Below are 11,112 nucleotides of genomic sequence, written 5' to 3' on the forward strand. Positions count from 1 at the left end.
AGAGACATGATAGCTAAATGCAGTGTGGTATCTTGGATTGGATCCTGGGACAGAAAAAAGGACAAAGTTTAGAATTTAGTTAATAATAATGTACTATGTCTTAGGTTTGACAAAATGTCCCAAAGTACTATATAGAGTTAATTTTAGGGGAAACCATATTAGAGGTATGTGGGAACTCTCTGTTATATCCTTGAATTTTCTGAAAAACCTAAAATTTAATTCTAAAATTATAAGTTTATTATTTAAAAAGGGGCATTAATAGAAAACCTAGTAAAATCTGAATAAAATCTGTAATAGAGCAGGAGTCCCCAACCTGCCTACCCTCGCCATTAGGAACCGGGCTGCACAGCGAGGAGGTGAGCAGCAGGTGAGTGAGCAAAGCTTCATCTGTATTTGCAGCTGCTCCCCAGCAATAGCATCACCACCTCAGCACCACCTCAGATTGCATTAGATTCTCATAAGAGCACCAGTCCCTGGTGCCAAAAAGGTTGGGGACTGCTGTTAGGGTTAATAATATTTTATCAATGTTAAAACTTAATTTTGACAAATGTCCCATGATTATGTGAGATGTTAACATTTGGGGAAGCTAGATGAAAAGTATACAGGGACTGTCTGTACTCTGTACCTTTTCTATAACTAAATTATTCCATAGTTAAGTTGGAAAAAAAAAAAACAAAACAAAACTGTTTACCCTAAGAAGTGCGTGTTATTGAAGAAAGGAGCGAAAGCGCCCAGAACTAAAAGCAGGTGTCTGACTTCCCAGGTGGCCAGAGAGCGATTGAGAGAGGGACCCAAGGCAGGCAAGTCAAGTTGATTGCAGTCATTTCTGATGGATTGTACAGAGAAGGAGAACTTGCTCAAGGAAGGGTTGGCACCCACAGCAGGCCTGCTGGAAGCATCTAGAGAGAATGTGTGTATGGGGAATGAAGTCCTCTTATTTTCCTGTTTGTCTTTTCTTTCTGTCACAATCTCTTACATGGCATCACCGAAATTCGCATGAGCTTCCATGTGACCTTACCTCCCCGGTTTTATTTTTCCTTTTCTTTTTTATATTTTATATCCAATTTAGACAAAATCACCTAAAAGTTGGGAGATTTCTATTGTGTATACTGTCAAGAACAATAGGAGTAGAGAGTGAAGGTTTGAGGTGGGTGTGTACTGTGGCTCCCTGTCGTGTGTATGTGGTATGTGTTCTTTATTAGATAAGCAGTGCTTCTCTTTAACTGTCACATTCTGTCACGGCCCCCAAGCCTGTCTTTGAGGACTCTTCAAATACATTTGAATTGGTGGACTTTTCAAGGCTAGCAATAACAGTAGCATTTATCAGGCACTGGGCCAGGTGCTTCACATGTATTATTTAATCCTGTAGGGAAGGCACTAAAATATTATCTCCATTTTAAAAATTAGGAAATGCAGGCTTAGAAAACTTAAGTAATTTGTCCAAATGACATAGCAGGTAAATGGTGTGGCTGAGATTAACCTAGGTGTTCTAGTTCTATTAAGACATTTGTGTTTTGGGGAATTAAAATGTTTGTGGTCGTTTCATGATAAAGCATGCTACTCAGATATAAAAATTAAGAAATCTCTATTATTTCAAAAGGATATTCACATTTTAGGACCATGATTATGTAAAGTTTTTCTCTGCAGACAGTACATTTATCAATCACCAAAGAGAAATTAGTTTCTACGATATGGAAATGATAAAAATCTGACCTCCTCCTCTTAGGAAAGCCGGCCAAGACTAATTAGGTAATGGTTTCATTTCCGCCCCTCAGGGATAACTGCTAAAGAACCTGAGACGAACAGTTCTATTTCTCAAAGGCTATATTTGACTGTGACATTGGGCCTTTTCTAGATGTCGTCCAAAGAATTATTTAAAACGGAAATATATGAAGCGTTTTACCACTTCTTCTGAAATATCTTTTCCTTGCTCAGTTGTTCATGTTTTAAACAGTCAGGGAGTGTTTCTGTTCTGTCGTTGTCCTGAAGTTCTCAGGTCTGGTTCATCCCAGAGTGAAAACGTCAACTTCTGATCTGTAACATGGCCTTATGTTTTAGGGCTGATTTTGTAAATCAGTTGCTTGCTTGCTTGCTTGCTTGCTTGCTTGCTTTCTTATTTCTGAAAACTGTATTTCTCATTTGAAGGTGGATTGCTGGAGATAGCTTTTGCAGTTCTCCAATATGTGTACAAAAGTTATAATCCATCAATTTTTCTACAGGCAGTGGTATTCTGGCGCCTTAATCATAGACATGCTTTTTAAAATTATTAAAACACCGAGGACAAAAGGATTGCTTTGTACTGTGTGTATTCTGTATTCATGCAATAACTTCTTAAAAACAATATCACCTAACACTGAGAAAACTTGCTCATTAGTTAAAATTCTGAAAGATTTTATGTTTGGTTTTTGCTTTGTTGGGGTCTGATTGACTGAAAGCAAGCAGAACTCAGGAGAATAAGCAGGAAGAGACAGGACTGAGAACAGGAGTAACAGCGAACAGAGGTGGCATTAGAAATCTCTCCCGAACTGTAATAAGTACAAGGAAAAGTTCATGACTAAAACCTGGGGCGATGATCCCCCTCGCCCTCCACACAGCGTGTCCAGGAGCATTCTGAGGACCCTTGATCTATGTGTGTGTCTCTTAAAGTATTTCGTGAGTCTTTGTGCCAAATAAATGTTTCCTCGGGGGCCCAGCCCTGTTAATTCAGAGTAAAGCCCTTTGGGTGAGTGATTATTTCAGCCCAGCTGTTCTCCACTCAGCACACCAGGGAGGTAAACAGAGCAAAGGTCCGTGCACAGCTGCAGGCTGATGTCACCATCTGGAGCTCGGCCTGCATGCTGGACTGTGTACTAACAGCGGTAAAGCCCGCGCCCCCCATCTGACCCGGCTTCCTTCCGCCTCCCTCCTGTCTGTCCTCCCTTCACCTCGCTCACAGTGGCAAGCTTCCCTTTAGAAGCGCTTTAGTTTTTGGTTCACTTAGACATGTCTTTCTCCGATATGAGCACTTAGATGGGCTAGGATAGCGTCATCATTTATCTCCACCTTTTTTTTTTTTTTTTAACTTGGCTGATATCTGGAGCTATAAGGGAATTAAGTGAAAAGGCTCTGAAACCAAGATTTCTCTGACTAGGAAGCTCTTTGATGCCTTTATTGACTGCTTGCCAAATATTTTTCTATTGCCTACTTTCATGTAGAGTTCTAATACAGAATTCACACAAGGAAGCTTGTAGCCTCATATTTTATTTGTGTACTTTGTAAAGCCAGCAGAAGTTAAGCTTATGTTTACTCCTTTGACTAACATTTGCCTTCCCGAATCATTTTTTTCTCCTTTGGTAATTAGTGCAATAAGAGGAAAAGTGAATATGAAGAGTATGTTCTGTAGCAATCAACATAGCCATTATCTTTTACTAATTTTTTAAAGAAAATAACTTTCAGCGTTTAGTCCCAAAGGACTGAGTTGTCAGTGATATTCCATGTTATGGCCTCTATAATCTGGCCTACATCTAGTACCTTATTGGGTCTTATCTTCAAATTTTCTGCCTTGTGAATGTTCTAGTTCTCAAGTCTCACTGTGTAGTCCTCCCACCATTTCTAATGGTGGAAAACAGTTTTTACCCTCAATGTAAAATTATATCTACATCATATGGCTCCATTAAGAAATCTGTTGACCTAATCAAAACCACAGTGAGATACCAGTTTATACCCATTAGGATGGTTATTATTAAAAAAGGGAAAAAATGAGTTGGCTGAGGATGTAGACACTGGAACCCTTGTGCACTGCTGGTGGAAATGTAAAATGGTACCGCTGTTATGAAAACAGTGTGACAGATGCTCAAGTAATAATAGAAATATATGATCCAGCAATTCCACTTCTGGGTATATGCCCAAAAGAACTGGAAACAGGGACTTGAACATATCTTTGTTACCCCATGTTCATAGCATTATTCACAATAGCCAGAAGGTGGAAGCAACCCCCGTGTCCACTGAGGGATGAATGGATCAGCAGAATGTGGTATATACCTACAAAAGAATATTATACAGCTTTAATAAGGGCAGGAAATTCTGACACACACTAAGACATGGATGAACCTTAGAAACATTACAGTAAGTGAAATAAGCCAGTCACAGAAGGACAAATATTGTATGATTCCTCTTAATGTGGGCCCTAGAGCAGTCAAATTCATAGAGACAGAAAGCAGGATGGTGGTTGTCAGGGGCTGAGGAGAAGGGTGAAAAGTGGAGTTATCATTTAATTAATTGGTTGGGAGTTTTAGTTTGGGAAACAAAAGTTCCGTAGATGGATAGTGGGGATGGTTGCACAACAATTTGAATGTACTTAGTGCCCCAGAACTGTACACTTAAAACAATTAAGATAGTAAATTGTATTATGTATATTAATTTTTTTCTTTTTTTCATTTGCTGACCAAACCTTTCGTATCACCCTAGCTGGATATAAACCAGCTCGAGTGCCATTCATTCAGCCCTTAGGTACTACTACCTAGTATTGCTGCTTCTCGCACGTGTAAGTCTTGCCTTCTCAGACAGCGAGCCTCCCAAAGAGAGGTTCCATCTTGTTTCTCCACAGTTGCTAGCACAAGAGGCAGCTGGGTGGGGTAGAAGGAACACAGGCTTTGGGTGTAGACAGAATCGGAATCCAAACTGCTTATTGCAATCCAGTCTTCTACCCCTTACTAGCTACGTGCCCATGGGCAGATTATTTACCCTTTCTGCTGGTTTCCTTATGTATATTTACATTTAGAAACAAGGTCCTCACAGGACTTCTGTAAGGTTAGATGAGACAGATAACATGTGTAGGGAGCCCCATTCCGTGCCAGTCGTTGAGTAGTAGTTTTTGTTTCTAATGCTAGTTCCTTTCCCCTTCAATAAATGTTTGTGGGTTTATTTGAATTTTAAGGATTCTCTTTAGCAGAGCCTATTCTTGTCATTATTTCAATAAGGCCCATTTTACCTCTGAAAGAATACTGATAAGGAATGAGTGACTGGTATTTCTACCACCATGTGGCATGTTCCCAAGAAAACAAGTCTACACCATTGCCAGAAATTCATACCAGGAACCAGTTATTCCACATTACTTAGGTAGAATAATCGTTGATCTAAACTATTCTTTCTTCGGCCCTAAAACAATCTTTTCCCTTTTGTAATGCCTGTTGGGGGGGTGGGGGGGGGTGAGTGTGTGTGTGTGTGTGTGTGTGTGATGTTTTTACCTGTTTTTGCTGCCAGACACCATTTCTCCTTGTTTCTTTTTACTGTTCACTTCTATTAAGTTTGAAAACCTGGTCACCAAAGAACAGAGACATACTGCGCTTATGCCTCCAGAGTCATTATAGCTGTGTGTGAATGTTATGAATTTAGGACATTTAATAAGTTAAATGTTTGGGTTTTTTTTTTTTTTCCCCCATCTCTTTTCAGTCACTGCTTCAACCACCTGTGAGAAATTAGAAAAAGCCAGGAATGAGTTGCAAATAGCTTATGAAGGATTTGTCCAGAAGCTAAACCAGCAGCACCAGACTGATCTAACAGAGCTAGAGAGTCGGCTTAAAGAATTCTACACTGGGGAGTGTGAAAAGCTTCAGAACATTTACATCGAAGAAGCAGAGAAGTATAAAACTCAATTGCAAGAGCAGGTCTGAGCATGTTCTTGGTTGTGGCTCTTTGAATTCTATTGTTGTTTGATGATCAATTTCCTGTCATAAACTTCTCTTTGTTGAACATCCCTTGATGAACTTTGTTTTATTTAAATAAGTGAAAAGTCTTTTTTTTTAATTTTTTTTCTTATGATCAAAGCAATGTGCACGTATTGAACGAATGAAAAAAGAAAGATAAAATGAAAACTCTTCATCTTAGTACCTAGAAATAATCTCTTTTAGGGCATTTTGGTGCCATGCTGCCAAACCATTGGTTCCTATTTCTTCTTTAAAATGGCACTTATTTGATAACCCATATTTTTCACTTAATGGTATATCATAGGCCAGTATTTAATTTCATTGCTCCCTTTTCAAATCAGCTTTTCATTTAGCAGATATTTACAGAGTGCCTACTGTATGCCATGTACTAGGAACTGAGGCTGTAGAGGCCAACGTGACAGGCGTGCGGACTCTGTGGTCCTGTCACTGGGAAACGTATCCTCATTCCTTGTGATGGACTTGGCCATTTCCATCAGTGGGCCCTGGAGAGCTCTGTGTTTGTGTTCTGGAGCAGGACAGGGTGGAGACCTGGGAGTAGCAAATCCAAGTGGAGTTGTTCTTTATATGCATTAGGTAGACCTTCAACTGAGTACAACTATATGTATTAAGTCTCCTAATGTTGCTGCTTATTTATTTAACTTAGTACTTTTGATTTTACTGGTGAATCATTGTTTGTTTGTTTGTTTGTTTGTTTTTTATAGTTTGACAACTTAAATGCTGCCCATGAAACTTGTAAGTTGGAAATTGAAGCTAGCCACTCAGAGAAAGTAGAATTGCTAAAGAAGGCCTATGAAACCTCCCTTTCAGGCAAGAGTGCTTTTTTTTTTTCTATTTAAATAGAATAAGAACTAATGGAACAGTGTGATATATTTTAAAATGGAAATGATTCATAATTTTCTCCTCCAGAGAATACCCTTCTGTTTGGAGTGTTTTGGTTTCTTTTTGCATTGTTCGTTGTTAGCAGATGCCCTTTCCCTTAAGGATGCAAAGGATAGTTTGTTACAAATGACAGCATTTTGGGAAATAGGTGAATGTTTAAAGAATTTAAAGGCCTTTTAGGTAATAGTTGTACTTTACCACTTTAAGTCCTGGAAGTCAAAGTGTTTGTTAGTTTATATCCTGGCCATGGTATAAGATCCACGCTAAGCACTGCCGCTCACCAACACTGCTGTGAAATGTAGATGGCACTTGTTGAATAAAGAATCTTTAAGATTATTTTATCATGATCGGAAGGATTAAAGTAGAAAGTGAAGAATCAGAAGCCGTTTCTTTCAGAACATAATTGGCCGTGTAGCTGAAGTTGTTGCACTAAATTCCTTGTATCCTACGCAGAAGTGTGTGGGCAGATGTGTGTTAAGAACTGACTGTGTGACTTTTGGCTAAGGGCTTTCTCATCAGAAAAATAGAGTTGTGAAGTCCAAGATGATAATATATAAAAGTGACTAGCTCAGGGTAGAAATTTAATAAACATTGTTTTTCTTCCTTCCTGCTAGAAATGGGTTTAACTTTAGATTTCTCTTTGGTTTACGAAATACAAATGGAAAAGAACACGGGAGCCAGACGAGCAGTCTGCAGGCCAGGGTTTGAGGTTCTCCCCTGAGAAGTCTGCTTTGTGTTCCCTATGGTCTCTTGGCCTTTCTAGGGCTCAGCGTTCCCAGTCATAAGATGGGAATATCTGCCTTATCTCATAGGGCTAATGTGAGGATAGGTTAATTTATATAGAAACATCATACAGATATAAAGTAACAGAGTCATGTTGCTTCATAATCAACTCTTACATCTGTGTGCTTTAACAACTACAGAATACAGTGGTCTCATAAGATGTTAAAAAAAATATCACTTTTTTCCAGAAATCAAGAAAAGCCATGAATTAGAAAAGAAATCACTTGAGGATTTGCTTTATGAGAAGCAGGAATCCCTAGAGGTGGGTAAATCTCAATACCAAAAACACAAAACACATCATTCTTGAGGTTTGAGGTCCATGTGGTTTTGGTATATTTCTGTGCACATTTGCTATATTTCTGGTGTCTGCTTATTAACTTACGTTCCTCATTTTGTTGTGTTTTAGAAACAAATTAGTGATCTGAAGAGTGAAAACGAGGCTTTAAATGAAAAGCTAAAATCAGAAGAACAAAAAAGAATATCAAGAGAGAAAGCAAGTTTAGTAAGTTCCGTGCACTCCTCCATCCCTGCTGGCCTTCCCTCTGCCCAGCTGCCTTCGAGTTTCAGCCAGTGTTCAGCAGCCAGAGAAACACGGGTTCAGAATCCTTTCTCTATCTTGCAGCGTGCTCCTGAAGCCGTATAGAACGGGCTCTTTGTTTAGTGGTCTCCTTTTTAAAATGCTAAAAACTGACATGCAGATGAAGCCCATATATTCCTAGTGGTCTAAGCTACTACCTACAGGAAGACAAGAAAACTATCAGTTAGGGTCAGGGTTTTATTTGAGGACTTTGTTTTTCTTTTTTCTTTTTTTTTCTTTTTTCTTTAAAACTACTGCATTGAGATGTAATTTATATACCTTTTTAAATGTACAATTCAGGAGTTTTAGTATATTTATAAAGTTGTGCATTGGTCACCAGTATCTAATTCCAGAGCATTTTTATCACCAAAGTAAACCCTGTACTCATTAGCAGTCACTCCCCATTTCCTCCCAAAGCTCCAGTTCTAAGAAGCCACCAGACTTTCTGCCTCTGTGGATTTGCCTCTTCTAAACATTTCATATAAATGGAATCATGCTCTATGTGTCCTCTGCTTCTGGCTTCTTTCACTTAGCTTATGTTTTTAAGAAACACATGTTGTAGCGTGTATAGATACTTCATCCGTTTTTATGGCTGAACAATATTTCATTGTATGGATAATCCTCACTTTTGAAAAGTACAAATTTCTCTTGTAAGTTAAAATTTCTCTTATAACTTGTACTCTTACTCCCCTTATCCCCACCCTTTTTTGAGGAAAAAAAAATGTCTTAATGTCTTAATGTCTTTAAAAAATGTCTTAACTTAAATGCTTCCGTTTTTAGTACCACCATTTCATACTGGTGCCTTGAGAGTACGGAAGCAAAGCTTTTTTGCCACTTAAAATCGGTTCGTGAGTTGTTGCCAGTTCACAAAGCACATGTGTGGGTCCGTCTCTCAGTGAGCGAGCCCTTTTGCTGCTGATAATGTGATTGGGAGACCCTCTAGATATTTGAAAACAATCAGTTGAGGTCATATTCAATGAAACTTCCAAGCTATTTATTCTGGAAGATTCTTAGAAAAAGTAGTAATTTCAGAAAATCATCTAGACTTCAGCTGTAGAAGGTAAGCCTTACTAGCGGTTTGAGTTACAGATTTTAAAGAGCTTCCGGGGAGGGCTGTGACTTTTGAAAAACTAAGAAGGGAACAGACTGAGGGAGCAGGAATAGCTAGCTAATGCTCCCGTCTGTCCAGGCACGTGAAGTTGTGGAAAAAGCACATGTGAGAGTAAAGGACAAAGAGCCAGGCTGGCAGAGAAGTAGGAACAAGTACAGTGGGAACAAGGCTGTAAATGTTCTCATTTTAAAAATTGACAGTAAGTTATGCTGTTCCTTTTGAACAGAAATGAGATAGGATTTGCTATTGTTAGGGTAAAAAAAATCATACGTAAAAGGATAACAGCATATGAAACTTATGAAATGTTTGGAGGAACCCTGAAGTTAAAGTCCTTTGCCCCAGCACTTTCCAGCTCCAGTATGTTCCCTGAGTGCATCACGTGAGCTGTGGGATTTGTAGTCTCTTTCTGTAAAGAGAGGGGTTTGAGTAAGTAGTCCCCAAGGGCCCACACCCTGACTCTCCCTAAGGGTTGGTTCAGAGCATTCACTGCTGCCTAGGAGGATAGTTTTGGTGATCAACCACTGATTCTTTTCTAAGAAATTCCCTCATTAAACATCTGATCCATAGATCTGTGCTGTTCATTTGTATTGTACATTTCAGATGATTCGCTTGAGTGTCCATAAATAAAGCAAGGATTGGGGGATCTACCCTGGTGTTGTGCTCTAAGAGAATGCTTCCCCTTATGTAGGGTTTATTTTGGATAGACTTTGAATAATGCACGTGCTGCCTGCCATGTAGGTGTTGGGGTGTTACAAAATAAAATAAGGTGTTCTGGCTGCCCTAGAAGGATGGCTAGGCCTGCACAGTCTCATCATAATAAAAATCCAGAAGACACAGGACATTATTGTTTCTGTTGCTTTCCAGAGAACCTTATATATGTACTGCCTTTTCATTCCTGATCAGTTACTGATATTGGTCAGAGAGAACTGTTGTTCCCTTTTCTCTTTGCAAACAGCAGTAAAAGACTTGGAATTGCCTAATCTCTAGCGAGAGTTCTATTTTGTATTGTAAGCAATGTTTTCTCTCCAACTTGCAATAAAATATTTGGTGCTACCAATATTTTTTCCATATTAAGTTACTGATAAATGAGTGAAGCATGTTTTCAAATATGAAGTATTTTATTTCATTCTTATAACGAATGACTTTGAGAGTAAAGCCATCCTAACTCTTTCCACCTTTCTTTGAAACTGCTGTAAGAAGGTAGAAGTCTCTTGCTACTTGTCTAATTTCTAAATCGAATCAAAGATTATTTATATTAAGAATCTGAACTACGCTATGGTGTTTAATGAGCAGTCAGAGCTATATATCCTGCTGTGTTTTCCAGAAAAACCCTCAGATCATGTATCTAGAGCAAGAGTTAGAAAGCCTGAAGGCCGTGTTGGAGATCAAGAATGAGAAGCTGCACGAACAGGATGTCAAGTTAATGAAGATGGAGAAGCTGGTACGTTTCTTTCAGAGACTCACCAAAGAAAACAGTGTCTGTGAAATAGGAACTGGGCTCTGAACTAGAACCAGGGAGCTGTTTTAACTGCTACCGAAAGCTATTTGGAAATACATAAAAGATAAAAGAGGTCGCCTTTTCTTTTCTATGTCTGCTCAAAGCTGATTCATTGCTGCTTTCTAGAATTTTTTTTTTTTCCCCTCCCAAGGAACATGTAAAGCAGCATTTGCTCCTTGGAAAAACCACTCCAAAGAAAGCAGGCTCCCATTTCAGTGGTCTGTGAATCTTCACCTGCATAAGAAGAATTTTAAGATAATGTAAAATTTGTATTTTAACGTATCACCAACTCTGGGCAGGCTTTGTGTGCCCCAAACAGTTTGATTTGTAAATTAATTACATTGGAGCAATTTAATCTTGCTATCTAAGTTCATTTTGCTTCTTGTGAATTAGAATGTTTTAAAGAATTGTGTTTTAATAAAATTAATCCAGTTGGACAAATAGCAAGCATTATGAAAAATATGAATGGTTTAGTTTGCAGCCTCTAAGACAAAAAAACTGTTGTTAGCCTGCAACCAGTCTATCCAGAATTATGTTTTTGAGCAGTGTGCCCAGTGAC

At 38.7% G+C, this 11,112-nt stretch overlaps 1 protein-coding gene across 7 annotated transcripts in view; it reads left to right on the forward strand.

Moving 5' to 3' along the window:
- MTUS1 (microtubule associated scaffold protein 1) overlaps positions 1-11,112 on the forward strand; it is a 133,908-nt gene that overhangs the window by 119,600 nt on the left and 3,196 nt on the right. For all 7 annotated transcript variants that reach the window (XM_011365259.2, XM_011365260.2, XM_011365261.2 and 4 more), the window contains 5 exons: positions 5,431-5,645; positions 6,407-6,512; positions 7,556-7,629; positions 7,774-7,869; positions 10,380-10,496. In XM_011365259.2, the coding sequence (XP_011363561.1) occupies positions 5,431-5,645; positions 6,407-6,512; positions 7,556-7,629; positions 7,774-7,869; positions 10,380-10,496 (608 nt within the window). The remainder of the gene's footprint in view (positions 1-5,430; positions 5,646-6,406; positions 6,513-7,555; positions 7,630-7,773; positions 7,870-10,379; positions 10,497-11,112) is intronic.

Source organism: Pteropus vampyrus, unplaced genomic scaffold (genome assembly GCF_000151845.1).
Source record: "Pteropus vampyrus isolate Shadow unplaced genomic scaffold, Pvam_2.0 Scaffold108, whole genome shotgun sequence".
NCBI lineage: Eukaryota > Metazoa > Chordata > Mammalia > Chiroptera > Pteropodidae > Pteropus > Pteropus vampyrus.